Raw genomic sequence first — 16687 nt, 5'->3', positions numbered from 1 at the left:
ATTCCACGGGATAAAATTGGATCACTTTCGCAGCGAATTGTCGCGTTGCAGTCTCTGCGATAATTACTATAATTACGTACATATACGCTGATTATTCCCTCCTTTGAATTTTTTAGCAATAGAGATAAACATAATGTTCGTACCATTCGAATTGTGCGAATCGAATAATACGATGTAAAATGTAGGCAATTCCGCGAAAAGCCATGTGACATTTTATAAAACATACGTGTCTGCAATACACGCCGTTCACCAAGATAGGGAGGAGTGCCATCGTGAAACATTCAACAAGAGATTATTGCATCATAGAATAACATACAATCGCGTATAGTCACGCAGCGGAAGATTGAGGGTCAAGCGATGCTTCAATTTCTTTTCCGTCATTGTGTTTCGCACTCAAGGTGTTATACATAATTACAAAATGGAGAAGATGACTCAATAGGTTTCGTCATTTGCGCAGGAAGAGTGACGAGTAACGAGGAAAATATGCATTTTCTGCGTCATAGCGTAATCTGTTTTTGGTTTGCTTATGAACAAGTATTAGTTATATTAATGTCACGATGACGCGACATGCAAATCACGCGATACGTTAAATCACTGAACGCGAGACTAATTAAAATTTCACGAAAATTTTGCGACAATCCGATTTCCATACGTATCTAGTACTTGAACTTTTCGCAAGGCTTTTCACACGCATTGCGTCGAAATAAATAAAAATAGCTATAATGCTGTAACAAGTGCTCGAAAAACGACACCAGTGTCGCTTGCCGACAGTGTCATAGTCCAAATATAGGCATGTCATCATCGTTTTGAACTTCGAAGTTGTTATTGCGTTTATTTCTCTGTACACACGTTCCGATATGAATATGGTTCAGATAATCAGGGCCAATAGAAAAGATCGGTCGCGTGACAAGAGTAAACGATCATTAGATGTTAAATTATTACACCGGCAGCTCTTTCAAGCAAGACGATTGGCCAATTGGACGACATCGGATTTCAATTGCTCGATAATTGTCGATTTCTTCACATTTATTGTCGCGCATACAAACGTGCTGCTGATCAAGTTATTGCTCCAATCTAATTTTTCACGTCGTTCCAACGCAACCGACGTGCTCGAGTTAATTCGTTCTCGTAACTCGTAGATTCTTGATTCATGCTGTTTAACTACCATGTACGGAAGCAGAGCTCCAATCACGAGACGCGTTTTTATTTCACGGAAATTCCAGATGCGACCGCTTAATCGCGTCGCAATATTATATCACGCTTTCGAACGATTAAATTTCCTCGTTCCCCCGTAATAAGGGAGAGGGCGATTGAAACGAACGCTGCTATAAATCCGACACGGTACGGTTACCGTGAAACTCGCTCTTGCGTCGGACACTCCTCGCTTGCGTACGTGTACGCACGACGATACGGGAATGAATTAATGTTTGCCTCGGCTATCAGTGTCAATAGAAAACGGGCTGGCGCTCTTCTCGGGCAGGACGAGCGCCGATAATAATGCGGCTCCGATTTCACCTGGTCCGCTAGTCTTGCAGTTCCTCTCCCGGCTCTTTCGGTGCGTTCACCGTATTTCCGGTGCAATTCCGCGCTTCCTGCCGGCAACAACAATGCCCTTTCGAACAGTATCGGCATCTTCCCCCCGCATCGCGCACGCATTCGATTTCTAGAGCGCCGCGTTCGATTTCTAAAATGTTTCCGCCGCGATGAAATAACAGCTCGTAGCTAGAGAAACGCTGCTAAAATTAGTTATTAAAATTTCTCTACAGTTGGGTATGTTTTAAATTGATTATTCTCAAAGCAATCAAGAAGAGAGACACGCTTTGTTGTTATATTATTTATTAAGAATTAGTAGTGACAAATGTTAAAACTGTAACAACACAATACTCTTTATTTTATCTCGCATAACAAGCATTATTATTTTCAAGATATAGATTGATCTTTGACTCAGCATTATTATTTTAGAGTCTTTCTTTATTACTCATGAATTTCCTAATCTAATCTTTTTTCGTAAGCAATAAATCGATGTTTGCGTGTTTGATAAAATCAGTTTTACTCGCTCGCTTCATTGGCGCGGCGGACAGTATCCCACATTGTACGAAGATACCCCCCAGCCAAATCGCCGTATTTCCGGTGCGATTTCGCGCTTCCTGCCGCATTGACGGCTCCACGATCAGGATGCCGCTCTTTAATTATCGATCTACCGGCAATATCAGTCGATTTTTTTCAACGGATGATCCTCGACATGACATCATTATCAGCGACAATCTAAATTCACCGCTCGTCTTCCGCAAAATTCAAGGTTCCTGAGTGTAACTGCGACCTTTTTCGTCAGCGGAAACATCGAACCGGACACCCACACTTTCTTCCTCTCTTTTTTTCTCTTGGGACTCTTTATTATTCTCCTCTTGGAATGAGGTGCACAGAATATCTCACGGCTACTAGGGAAGCTTTCTACAAGATTTACTGACCTCGGCTATGTACCCAGATTTAAGAAAGTTTGCCCAGCTTGTACAAATTTACTTTTTGAACTTCATATATAACGTCCCACGAACGTAACTAATAAATCTTGAAATCTTGAAAAGAAATATACAAATTCGTGTAAAAAATATTTATAAAGAGATTTCAATTTAGTTGTACGTAATTAGAAATACATTTTACTGCACATTTAGATAATACGCAAGATAGGAAGAAAAAATCTTTCCAGAGACACAGCGAGAAATCTAAAATAATAAATTCCTGAAAAACAATAAATTTATGAAACAAATTCTTCGCGATCTTCAGGATATCTTCGTTCTCGCATTATTTCGCACGGACTTCCCGCTGGCATCAAATTTGAGGCCACGTTTATCGTCACGTACGTATCACTCAAAGACGATTCCGTGAGAGGTATCTCCGTAACGACGTATTCTTTGGGCTAAAAGGCTCAAGTTCGGTTCCACGTATCTTGCAGTTTCGTGCGCGCGATTGCAGCTTTTACACCGACAACGATGATCCGTCCGTGTACTCGCTTTATCTCCTCTTACGTACTTAATACGATCTGTGCAACGCAGTCATTTTTACACGATTCTACAATCTTAGATACGTGATTATCGTGGTTCTTTGCTATTATTTTGTTGTATCGATTCCGCTACTGATTTCTGTACTTGCTCATCGCAAATATTTTAGTATGCTCCTACGCCCATGTTTTTCCACACACATATACGTGTACTTAGCTTCTGCTACATAAATAAGCCAGCCGACATAATACACAAGCAATATGTGATAAGAGTCCTGTCAGTGGTCTTCGACTGGCAGCTGGAATCAGTTGGGTGTCACCGTTCGTTCGCGTTTCACCTCGCTAATCGTCCATTTTCACTGTGTGTACTTGCGCGAAAATCAAGGATGAAAATCGCACCGCAGACCGGAAGAGCCTGATAAGAGGATTTTTCCGTACGCGAAAGCACCGGGTACCCCATGGCGTACAGTCATCGTTATTATTCCGGTAACTAGAAATGAGAAATGAGAGATTTTGCCGTTTGTTACTCCGAAAATCTGCTGTCACCACATTTTTTTCTTATATAATCAGCTTACGTAATGGGACGCTCCTAGTCGTCATGTACAATTAGCCTTATGCGGGGCCTAATCGTGCTCTAATGTGCACAGTGTTAAAAATAATTTCATAACCGCACCTGCCCACCATCTTATCTGCGCAGATAAGCCAAGCGGAAAACTGATTTACCGTTCACTATGATTGATTGATCTAATAACTTGGTATTAGATTTATGATCATCTATCAAGGAATTTGTGATTTCAAAAAAATTCTTATACGTGATATGTTATACGTTTTTGTATTGAGCACCTCATGAAATTAACAAAATTTTTTAATTCTGTATTTCACAATGTAACCTTCATAATTATTACTGCAATTATGTACATATCAGCTTTCTAATTTGAAATTGACTATAATCCAGAAATGAGAAAAATTTTATTTTTCTGGATCCTCGAGGTTCATCAAATGATTGATAGATGTGAATCCCAGTTCCCATGAGGTTAAATAGCGGCGTCTCATTCGAGACGTCGCTAACGCTCAATGTACATGTCGCTATCTCCCTATTGTGAGTCGCGGCTCGGGCGAAAAGTGCTTAAACGTAAGCAACGAGAGCATATGTACCGCCGTGCGCGTCACGCTCGAAGAATTCGCGCTAAGTACAAGCGTTATAGTGGTGTTACATGGTCCCACCGCCTTCAGAACATTCATTGCACCAGCACTGACCATCTAAGTGCTCTAATCAAGTCCGTCGATGTTGTTCGCTTGTCATTGCCCTCTCATGTGTTGACTTCGCTCGGTGTATCTGTGTCCAGCGCATAACGAATCTTTTACGTCATTGTATCATCATTGCATTATGATCCCCTTTGTCTTTCAATCATGTAGACCTCTGGTCCCTAGGTCATTATGCCATTTTGTGATCCCTCGAATTTTTCGTATCGAGTCTGTGATGGATATTCGACAGATCCTCGAAGCGACAGATTCTCGGTATCAGAGATTTGCCACCATCATTACGGACACTTGGTATCATAAATCTCGGGCGTCATTGACCTGCGGTACCATAAATCTCTGATATCATAGATCCCCGGTTACCGGTTGTGTGGTACCATAAATCATTGGGCATTATAGATCCTTGGTAGCAGAGATGGATCAAGATACCGCTAGCGTAGCATAGATCTTCCAGCATAGATCCTCGACCCTGGATCCTCGCTAGGCTTCTGATGGATCTTCAGCAGCTTCTATATCCTTGAAATCGTTCTCTGGTAGCGGAAGTCACGGATTTCCAGCGTGAATTCTAGATCTCTAAAATCGCGATGTCTTGCGGAAGATCATGCTTTTACTTCGCTGGTGCTGCTTTCCCGTACGTGTTGCTGCAGTCGCGTATTTTCCTAAAACTGCCAGCTTCAGTTTTGAGCGATACTTGTCTCGTTCTGGTGAACACATCGATATGTGAAAGCGTCGTCGTTCAAAACGCGACTCGTCGCGAAGATGTCATACTTAATCCACTTTCGAAATGAGCGTCCCCCATAGGCGCCGAGTGCTCGCGCGTCTCTGGGCGTGACACCACACGTGGCCGCAAAACCAGACGACGTGACATTTAAAATCCACGCGTATGCAAACGAATTTCGCCGGCTCGTGAAAGCGTGTCCTTTAATCTGCATTCGCCGCGGCGCGTCCTTGATCTTCCAACGCGCCAACAGTCTTCCTCATCTTTTTACGAAGCGACTGACTTCTCAGTATTTTTATTCAGCAATCGATAGCAGTATCAGCTTATAAATATATATATATATTGGGTTGTTCGGAAAGTTATTTCGTTTTTTCAAGGAAAAATGAAAGGCGGTTTTTTCATATTTAGAAGAAATTTTATTCAGTGATGTATTGGCCATTTTGTTCCACTACCTTTCGCCATCTTTCTGACAACTTTAAGATTCCACGCTCATAGAAGTCCTTCTCCTTATTGACAAAAAATTGAAGCAAGTGATTTTTGACGCCTTCATTTGAATCGAAGTTTACATTGTTCAAAGAATTTTGTAGAGACTGGAACAAATGGTAATCGGATGGTGCCAGATCAGGAGAGTATGGTGGGTGTGGTAGCACATCCCATCCAAGCTGTAAAAGCTTCTGGCGAGTGACCAAACTTGTGTGTGGTCTGGCATTGTCGTGATGGAATACGACACCTTTCCTATTCGCCAATTCTGGTCGCTTCTGCTTGATGGCAGCATCCAATTCATCCAGCTGACGACAATACACTTTCGAATCAATCGTCTGGTTGCTTGGTAGTAGCTCGAAAAATACGATTCCCTTCCAATCCCACCATACAGAAAGCATGATCTTCTTTTGATGAATATCTGCCTTGGATGTCGATTGAGCAGGTTCATCTTGCCTGGACCATGATCGTTTTCGCTTAACATTGTTGTAAACAATCCATTTTTCATCTCCAGTTATGATTCGCTTCAAAAATGGTTCATTTTCTTCACGTTTCAACAATGAATCGCAGATGGTAATGCGTCGAATCAAGTCAATTTCCTTTAAATTGTGTGGAACCCAAGTATCGAGCTTTGAAACGAATCCAAGGCGTTTCAAATGATCGTAAACAGTCGAATTCGATAAATTTAACTTTTTAGCAATTTCGCGTGTTGTTATGCGACGGTTTGCATCCACCAGAGCCTTTATTTTCTCGTCATCAGCTTTAATTGGCCGACCTGAACGTGGTGCATCTTTCAAATCGAAATTTCCAGTACGAAATTTCGAAAACCAATTCTGACACTGACGTTCACTCAATACATCTTCTCCGTACACGGCACACAATTTTTTCTCGCTTGCACTGCATTTTTACCCTTTCGGTAGTAAAAAAGCAAAATATTACGAAAATGCTCACTTTGATTTTTCATGTTTGATGTGATGCCAAAAAAATTACTTGACAGATCGCAATACAATAAGATACTAAATGACGTCTGAAATGTCAGTTGTCAAAATATAAAACGAATTTGCCGCTTAGAGTAAGGTTAAGTATCGAGGAACGCGACTAACGACATCTCTTTGTGAAAAACGAAATTACTTTCCGAACAACCCAATATATACAATAAAAATATATAAATATGAAATACAAAATATGAATATATGCAGCAGATACGCGATTTGCGAAACCAACAGCTCCGAGCAGCCTCCAGGCGGTTTAACGTTAAAACGCAAGCATGTTCCTCGAATCTTTTCTTTCGTTCTCGCGCACGTGCAAGTACACGCTAACTATCGTTCTGTACACGTGCAGCCACACGCACACACGCGACCGCTGGCATAATTGACACTTCAAAGTTGCACGTGCTTTTTTTCACGTCCCTTTCTTTCGCGCTGGCAGACCGAGACCGGACCGATTTACGCTCGCGCTCACGTTCGCGCGCTGCCGCGTCCTTTTGAGGGTTGGAGAAAAAAAGATTTACAACAACGACTATATGTGGCATTAGCCGCAGTGACAATAAGCGGGGACAATAATCCCGCCGAGTCACGAGTGCCCAGCAAGAAACGAGTCAGCTTGCGTCGAGTGCAGGGCCGTTGTACTTGCTCTTATTATCGGGTTGTCGCGCGTGAAACGTGAGTTTCGCATCAGCATTCTTGGATAACTCCACGGACCTTAAATACAGCCCTCCACTCTCCTGTAATTACATTTTCTTATCTCTACGAGGAGCCGTAGCTTTTCTATTATATTATAAACATATGTACATGACTGAACATATATAGAATTAAAACACACTCGTGTAAGTTTCAACCATACGGTAAAAATGAATGAAAGCATCATTCTCTAGCGATTGAAGAATTTATCTCTCGCGCGGAGGTAAACGGTCCATAAATCAGCGGAATTAAATAAACGCCGATGCCTTTAAGAAGCGCTCTAATTGATTCATGTCTAAACAGATCCGAGCATCAAATAACCGTTAATTCCTCCGAAGCGTCAAATTTATTAATTCGTCCTCATTAGTACCGATACCGCGTAATAGTTATTCCGTTCGGGCAGCCACGATATTTATGAGGCTCATCATCATAAAGAAGTTAATTCGCGGTTATCCCCGTGGAAATTTATCATCCGATCTTCTAGGAAATCATAATTCGCCGGCGAGCTGACGTTTGCGCGCCCACACGTTTTCAATCAATTTCATCTACGTGATCCCGTAAATTCGGATTAAAGCCGTCGCGTCGTCGCGAGCATTTTCGCGCGCGCGCTGCTTCGCCTTCGGATGTTGACTTTGGTGTGTGCGAGTTTCGATACTCCCACTTTATCTTCCGGCTGCGCAAATACTGCTACTCGTAAAAGTTATCACGACTCGTTAATCCTTCCGAGAAGAATGCCCGTTGTTCGCTCCACACGAGAAAAGTCACAGAGCTCTCTCATCTGACATCTCACCTATAATATTAATCTCTCCTAGATAGATGAGCTTTATCGCGTACTCAGCGTAGATATCGAAAAGACAGAACGGATATCAGCTTTCATCTCTTTCAGCTTCGCAATCTAAAATATTTGACTCTTCGAGAAGTATTGAACGATATCATTATATCATAAAAATACTTCAAGTTAATTAAGAGATTAATCTGACGCGCGATATTTTTAATTTCGTTTTTTATTCTTCCGTCTTTATGTATTTTTATTTCTTTGTCTTTTATTAAATAGAAGGAGTTGTGTAGCGCGCTTCGATCTGGAGATCAAATTTTATGGAGAGAGGATTACTTCGCTAGTTCTTTATCGACGTGGCTACTCAATACATTACAATGAAGCAATATTGCTACAGCCAACCGTCTGTTATATTTCGAGATAATAGAATGCCATAAGCTACTGCAGCTGCTTGTATCTGCCGAGTCTCTTTGTCATTCGAGTTTAATTAAAACACTATCTCGCCGATGAATCAATAGTTATTATAATTATACACCTCTTCTTCGAGACGAAAATGTAGAATCGATTAAGAAAACAATTGCTGATTTCATCCGATGTCATCGCTTGTTTCGCGGAGCAAGAAATGAATAGCTCTACTAAGAGCGGGTACTTACTCAAGATCATCATACTCGCTTCGTAACATTAAAGAGAATAAAATAGAATGTAAAATAAGATATTCAGAATTTATTACGAAAAAGGGGAAACGTGGAATGAAAAAAGCACTGGCATATTTCTCACGTATACGGGCGCAACTCAGGAAAGCTCAAGAAGCCGAAAGCAGACACTGGCTAACTCTGGCGAGTTTTGTATTACAGATCGCTGCAACCCGTATTTTTACAGATTTTTCAACTCTGACTTGTTTAATGATTTATTTCTATTACGTTTATTACAAATTAGTGTTAACAGGAATTCTGCTTCTCGTCTTGAAAAGTTTTAACTCGCGTCTTCTAAAGTGGTCGTTCACAAAGTGTTGCTTACATCTTGAATTCGTTATTCATCGTCAATTAGCTTTAATTCCTACTGCGTGTCTCTGTGTAAGGCTCGCCGCTGACGAAAAAAGACGATCTTCAAGCACGTGCTTGCAGAAAGGAAACGTCGCGCACCCGACTGCATCTGGAGATCATGCGGTTCCGTCTCGCCGCACATCCTATGTTCATGCTGCGTTCAGACCAGTTTCTCGAAAACGGATATTTTCTGTTCCAGGAGCGCAGTATGTGCCCGGCGCCGGGCCCAGCGCCGCACCCCCAGGAAACACCCGTAGTCTCGAATACACCCCCACATATCCGCCACCGAGAGTCGACAGATACAGGGGCGGTGCGCAGATACAGAAGAGAATGACTCAGAGGGAGGACGTCCTCAAGTTCGAGCAGGGCCGCATCAAGGCCCTGCAGGAGGAACGTCTCCACATCCAGAAGAAGACGTTCACAAAATGGATCAATTCGTTTTTGTTGAAGGTAAGATCAGGCAACGCTTCATAATTACATTTTTAATTACACAGTTAAAAAATTGGATACGAAGAGAAATGCAAAGATCAAAACGCGAGAAAAGCTGCGTTCCTTGAATTCAGTAAATAATCGCTTTGTATAATATTTTATGAAAAGCTTTGTAAATGATCTTTCGCAATTAATCTTGACAAAAGAAACGACTTTCAATATGAATAATAATCTCCTGCAGTAATAATGTCTGTACATTACTTTCGGATCGGATTGCATCGGAGATTGATCGGCTTTTCAGGCGCGTATGGAGGTGGACGATCTGTTCACCGACCTGGCGGACGGCAAGAAGCTACTCAAACTATTGGAGATCATCTCTGGCGAGCGATTGGCCAAGCCCAACAACGGGCGCATGCGAGTTCACAAAATCGAGAACGTGAACAAGTCCCTGGCGTTCCTCCATACCAAGGTAATACGCGTTCCCGAGAGCACGATTCGCCTCGTTCGTTTTTCTTTCTCGTTCTCCGTTCTCCGTCTCTCCCTTTTCGTCCCGCTCTTTCGGGGTCTTAAGTGTGTATTCCCTCGGACACGTTGCTCACTCTCGAGAAAACCTCTCGAGAACCGTGGAGGATCAACCGTGGTCCAGCGCCGTGGCTGCATGCTGCTCGGCAGGGGGAAAGGGTGGCGTGCGAACAACTTTGTTCGCGGGGGAATAAATAAAGACCCCGAAAAAGCTTCCAAGAGCAAAGTGCCATTCCGAGTGCCGGGATAAGTCAGCAGGGCAACGCACGAGCTTCCAGGCTCCGTTAAATCCCGCCCGTAATTTATCCTGGATTATGGATCGTCGCGACATTGTATATTTCGATGCAAGTGCTAAATAGCCTCTCGATTTTTTTGCTAGAACGACTTAAGTGCAATCGAAATAACCGTGTAACGCTCGGACGCGGCATACCAATATTACAACATCAGATATTGGCATTCGCCTGATGGTTCCGAGTGATGTTTGTCATCGACATTAATTTCCGCATAATCGGAGTCATAAACGCTAAATATCATGTAGACAATCGATCTAACAGCACCCCAACGATACTCGCGCTATCATCTCTCGCCCCGTTATTCCGTTTCCGTCTTCCTCGCTCTTTCGCGCAGCCCACACACGTCAGTACGCATAATCCATCAGCGAAGCCGAATTCTACAGTCCGGACTGACAGATTAGAGGCCCAAAGGCCGGGGATCGTCATCGCCAGGCGGATCGGCAAACGAGGCGGTTGAGAAATATGACGTGCGACGCGTCGCTTCCGGTAACACGAGAATCGGGGTCGCCATAAGATTTCTGTTGGTCTCTTTGGGCCCGACGGGCCTGCTGCGAACACCAACAACGCGGCTGGCCATCGCCTCCGCCCGCGCGCGCGCTCGGCTTACACGCCGCGCTTGTCGACCGGATTTACGCGCACGTTCCGCTCCTTGGCCCGGTCCTTGCAGGTTCCGCGCGTGGTTACGCGCGCGTATATGCGCCGCACGTAGCGAGACTGTTATGTCACAAGCCACGAAGAGCACGGAGGCCATTCACGAGGAGTTTACACTTGCTGGGCTTCGTCGGGAGCGTTGCAGCGCGAAATCCGCTCGGCGGTGTGAATACGCCATGGAATGCGCCGAGCCGCAGCTGCGCGAACGCCGCGCGAAAGGTGCTTCTTGTTTCTCTATGGAGCGAGCTCATTAAATTTCGATGATTTGTGGATTTTAGAATGAGATAAGGCGAGGTCGAGCACGCGATAACGGTTCTCGCTGCCTTTGGAAAATACCTGCTTCGCGCGTTATTCGCGCAAATGGCCAGGTTTACGGATTACGCTTGACACGGAATCGATTGAATAGATTGGCGCCGTAGAGGCGTCGGATGTATGTTTCATGGCGAGGCGGTTATTGCCATCTTGTCATGTGCAAATATCACATTTTGTAATGATGGAAGTTTGAAAAGCAAATTTATGCTAAGCTTGACGCACTAATCCGAATCTGGATAGATAAAAGGACAGATATTCTTGCAGGAACTTTGAAATTCCGATCATCGCAGCGCGATCATGTACTTGAAGGAGTCAACGCTCGCGGAAACGCAGCAGCGGCGAAATAATCGTGACGCTCGACCGTATACTTTTTACCGGGTAGGTATGTGTTTTATCGGTACCACGGTAATGCGGACGTAATCGCTGGGCATCGTTATGAAGTCGTGCGTTAAATCGTCGCGCGCGTGCACCAGCCGTGCGCCGATCGCGTGCGGCAAAGAAACTCATTGCCCTTCGGACGTAAGGAGTCGAAGGATTACGTGACACTGTTGCTCATTCAGTAAGAAACCTCCACTTTTCGAGCTATCAGCATGACTCGCGAGCGCAATCAGGTACAATTCCAATAACCATATTTTGGATTTCATTCATTTCGCTTTCGTGGAAACCTCGCATGTGCTAGAAAATTCACAATGAATTGACTGAAGCATCCTCGCGGGAAAGGAAAACGACGAAGGATCAATTCGCCCTCAGCAATATCCTCCTCCATGAGGTTGCGAAAGATCAGAAAGACCCTTGGAGTCATTTGCATGAGCCATTCGCATAATTTCGGTGGGCGGAATGCGACTGCATCTGCGAGCAATGATCCATGGCGTTTGCTAAATAATGCATGACGCCGTTTGCCGTCGTGTCTTAACGTCGAAGACCGTCGTGGGAAGGCTGCCTTACGAGCCGGCGTGCGGTTTTTGCAATGCAGCTTTCTGCGGGATCGATCGGCAACGGTACATCGCGCGTGCGATGCCGCTCGCAAAAGACGATTTTCATCGGTCTCTCGTTTTTCCCCGTTTTGGAGAACGCGGGAAAGCCACGTTTGGGTAGTGGCATAGGGGATTCGCTTGTCTCTACCTTAACGGTCTTTGTTGATGCTTCGATCTTGTCGAGTGAGCCTTGGATAAAGACTGGCTCTTGGTTTACTCAAGTGAAACCAGCATAAAATTAACTGAAGAGCGAGTATTAGAAAACAAGGACCACAAAATTAACTGAAGGCCGGTAACAATAATAAACGTATTGTTTCCTAGAAGCTTCGACATACCATAACTTGATTTTTAAATACAAATTGCCTGTACCGGCGGATCTTGATTGATTGTCGAATTTTGACGTTAAAGCGACCGTTATTCGTCACAGTTTGGTCTCCAGCATATCTTGAAGGAAAGGCGTTTACGAGAACCATTAGACTGCGAAAGGATTAAAGGCCGGACTGGCAACCACGCCCGAGCGTGTGTCAAATTCGGCTCGCGTACTCGAGCACCGCACGAATCGATCACGGTCTTATCGCGCGGCTGTCTTTGTGGCGACGATCTCACCTCCCACCACGGGCTTCTCGAAAAAGGACACGAGTTATTTCTGGAGGATGATACGACGACGACGACGCCGTTACGAGCAAACATTCCGCTGCGAGCGTGTGCTTCGGAGAATCCTTCCTTCCTTTCGCCTAAGGATGCTTCTACGTCGTCAATAATTTGCTTTGGCTATTAAGTCGAAGGCAAGATCGAGTAATAACGTCTTCCATAATGATAATGATTGAAAAGTGCTGACAAGTAAGAAAATAATGATTAAAAATTTATTCGACGTATATTGGGTACATTAGGATCGAATGTGATAAAAAGTATCGATAATCCCTGTTTATTAAATTTAAGCACTCTGGCTCTCACTTTTCTTACGATACGCATAGAAAGTCGAAGAAATTTTCGCGGCGTGACAAATCGATGAAACTCGTGTGGAAAGTTATCCACGAAGAAAAGTCACGATTCGGAGTTCTCGAGTTTCTTCCTGCCACTCACGGGCGTTTCGTAATAGCGATGCAAGTCGGTTCGATGCGAACGTAAGATAATGATTTAAGTAATGAGCTCTCGTTACGGCAGAATTACACGCATCATACCACAATACCTGCGTGGGTTTTTCTCTAAACAAATTGCAGGCTTTCTCGATTCGTACAACGTGGAAATAAAATCAGAGAAATTCCGGAAATTGATAGAATAAGGAACAAGAGTCAACGAGAGAAAACCGAGAGACACTACCGCGAGAATCATCGCGAAGAAAATGAGAGATATCAAGAAGACGACGAAGAGAACGCAGAGCTTTGGAACTCGCAAGATACTTCCCAAGCACGACGACCATGCGGTTCCGTTTCTGCGTCTCGGCCGGGGGCTCTTCCCAGGCACCCGCAGGAATCCAACCCCGCAGTAATTAGGGAGGTATCCGTCGGACGTTCTGAGAAGAGACGATCCCTCTCGCGCTTTCGGTACTCGTCGTGTGTACACGCAGAAAATCCATCAGAAGAAAGAAAGTAAAAACGCTGAAAGTACTAAAAACGGAAGGAAAAAAGAAAAAGGTTGGTAAGGAAAAAGATTGGCCTCCCTTAGATTTTTCCTGCTTCTTTTCGATGAATTTTCGGTCCATAAATCGACAAGCAGGACGAGGAGGCGCGAATGAGAGCGACGAGGAAGACTCAAGCTTAATAAAGGCCGAGAAAGAAGAAGAAGAAGAAGACGAGGAGGAAGAACGAGAGGGAGGAGAAGAGTCCAGGGTGGTCAATGGAGACCGAGGGAGGAAGCAGGACGAGAGACCGGAGGTCAGCGACCGGCAAGCGAAACTCGCTAGAAGTCACGAGGCCTTGCAAACGTGAAATGAAACCAGACGGCACACCGTAGACAGGGGAACACGACAGAACGGAGTACGAGGTGCCTGCTAGACGAGGGGTACGAAGCCGGAGAGAAAGGCGAGAGAAAGGGAACCGACGAACGGCCGTATCGAGAGTGGATACCGCAATTTTGGATATCGGTTTCTCTCGCGATTCGGTCGGCAACGATAACGGCCACTCCGGTTATACCATTTATCAGAATGGTGGTCGCATCGCGAGCTGATCATGATTCCAGACGTTTTCTCTCTTATTAAAGAGTCTGTTCTATCTAATCAGAATTATATGGCAATTGTAAGCAACAGCTAAAATATGGTTTTCGATGCGTTTTAGGTTTTACTTGCCAATTTTGGTTCTCTTCTCCATTTCTATTTATTCTTCTTTGTCACGGTATCCATTACGTCCAGTCCACGTAGAGATTGTATTCGCGATTTCAGATTATTCTATTATAATCTGCGGTGGCTGTTGTCTGATTCAACTTTTAGACACGTTGTGCCGTAGACCGCAATTTCCTGCTGCCCCTCGGGCTTCGTTCTTCCAACAGCATTCTCTCCGCCCTGTTGTATTCTTATGTGCGGCGGACACGCCGACCCGTGCTGATCCTTGCGTGTTAGACAATGGCGTTTAGAGCTGTTTAGAGCCCGACCTCGTCTGAACCACCGTCCGTTACGTCCTCGCCTTGCGGGACGTCTCCATCGTGCTTGAAAAGCTGCCGGTCGAAGACGGATTCGAAACCAGAAGATGAAACGAGTTCATTGAGACGCGCATCTGGTGACCATTGCGAAGAGCTGTAACTAATACCGATTTCATTTATTACGTGAATCTCTCTCATCGCAAATTTCTAAACTAACGAGTAGAAAAATAGTAGATAGACCAGCTGTTCCGACAATGTAACGAGAGAAGAGAATTCTCCTTCCTTGCACACGAGTCACACAGCGATTCGCGACGTCAGGATCAGAATTATTCGTAGTGCAAAGGTTTACGACCGACCGATCAATCGGCACGTTGACGCAATCGATCCAATCATCCAATCATCTGGAAGAAATATTCACGTTGTCAGCCGAGGCATTATTCGAGGAATTCACTGAAGAAGCTGTCAAACGTCGAACATTTCCAGTAAATCGAAAATCGAGACAATCTCATCATTACGTGTTAGATAATGGCGCTTGGAAGAGCCGGTCGACCTCCTTCACGAAGAAGAATCCTCGTCTCGATTATGACGGATCTTATAACGAACATGCGCATTAATAATAGCACATAGTCGATCATATAAGAAGCGGGAATTTCTACAAGAAGCTTTGATCGATTGCTACACGTGTCAATCGGTCACTCTCATAATGTCAAGTGCATCCCGTATAATCTGTTATTAATGCTAATATGCTATTATTCAAAGCATATCCTTATCATCTAAGTACTATAATAATATCACGTTTTTGCTACAGACTAAGTATCCGTAGACAAATAATTAATTAAAATTGAATCTCTGAAGAGTAAGAAACTGCTACGATGATGCAATAAAACTCGCATCAGCCGAGGTAGATTGAATTAAGCAAGTCAGCGACAGTGAGCACTGCAAAAAGCATCCACGTACATGAAAGTGCGCAAGTATGAGCTCTGTTAGAAAATTATTCTACGGATAACTAGAAAACTGGAACGACGTACGAAACTGGAACGATCGTGTTGAGAAACAGCGAAAAAGCGAATATTATTGGCAAGCTTACGCTGCTTCTCTCGCAGTAACAATAAGAGGAGAACGTACTGCTGTTTGCCCGATGTTAACGCCTTATCGAACGATATACATACGTGCGCGTATTTTAATATTCCGCAGATAACGTTATCTATGCGTGGAATGAAACAGCCCGTGCTGCTCAGGAGAAGTGCAAACACTGAGATGGAACGTGCCGCGGCACCATTTCGTTCTCTCGGGCAAACATCAGCTATCGAGCACAAATTTAGAAATCTCGAATAATTAGAGAAGTTCGGCAGTGATCTAATCCAATTAATCAAAGATAGGGAAAGCTAAGTTAAATCCTCCGCTTCTTCAAATCGGGAATCCATTCCTGAAGAAATAGATCGAAAAATAGTATCGAACCTCTAACTACGACATCTACTCATGATTCCTTTTTTCATCAAATTAGAGTTCAAGGACGCACCATCCAGATCAACCGATCACCTAACACGCGACGAGGCCTCTCCGGTCCGCGTAACACGAGAGAACAAATCGGGGCCTTTAACGTGAGGCAATCGCACAGCGGAGGAACGCACAGTGGGCTAGAATCGAAAAAAGCTGGCCAAAAGTCGAATTGTTTCAACTCTTGGAAATCTGTGCATTTCGACCTTTTTTGATTCATGGATATCAGTATTTTCAAAAATGTGAATGGAGTTTCGTAGGAAAAATTTCCTTCCCATTAATCAACAATTAATAGGAGGCAACGCGTTAATGTTCCGAAAAACGAATTATGAATGAGTATAGGCTATAGCTTACATTCTTGTATGCGGATGCAAGTAATTTTGCTTTTTACTCTATAAATAGAATTGAAACTCTTTTCCCAAGCAGTTATAACCATTAAAAATGTTTGTTCATCAATTTGTGTTAATCTAAGTTTTTGGTTTCTT

At 43.9% G+C, this 16687-nt stretch overlaps 1 protein-coding gene across 4 annotated transcripts in view; it reads left to right on the top strand.

Annotated features, from left to right (window-relative positions):
• The window catches only part of LOC105277016 (spectrin beta chain, non-erythrocytic 1), a 63863-nt gene that overhangs the window by 16207 nt on the left and 30969 nt on the right, over positions 1–16687 (top strand). For all 4 annotated transcript variants that reach the window (XM_011335132.3, XM_011335130.3, XM_011335131.3 and 1 more), the window contains exons 2-3: positions 9150–9400; positions 9681–9848. In XM_011335132.3, the coding sequence (XP_011333434.1) occupies positions 9281–9400; positions 9681–9848 (288 nt within the window). In that variant the 5' untranslated portion in view covers positions 9150–9280. The remainder of the gene's footprint in view (positions 1–9149; positions 9401–9680; positions 9849–16687) is intronic.

Source organism: Ooceraea biroi, chromosome 3 (assembly GCF_003672135.1).
Source record: "Ooceraea biroi isolate clonal line C1 chromosome 3, Obir_v5.4, whole genome shotgun sequence".
Classification (NCBI taxonomy): Eukaryota; Metazoa; Arthropoda; class Insecta; order Hymenoptera; family Formicidae; genus Ooceraea; species Ooceraea biroi.
This window is presented reverse-complemented; position numbering and strand designations above follow the sequence as displayed.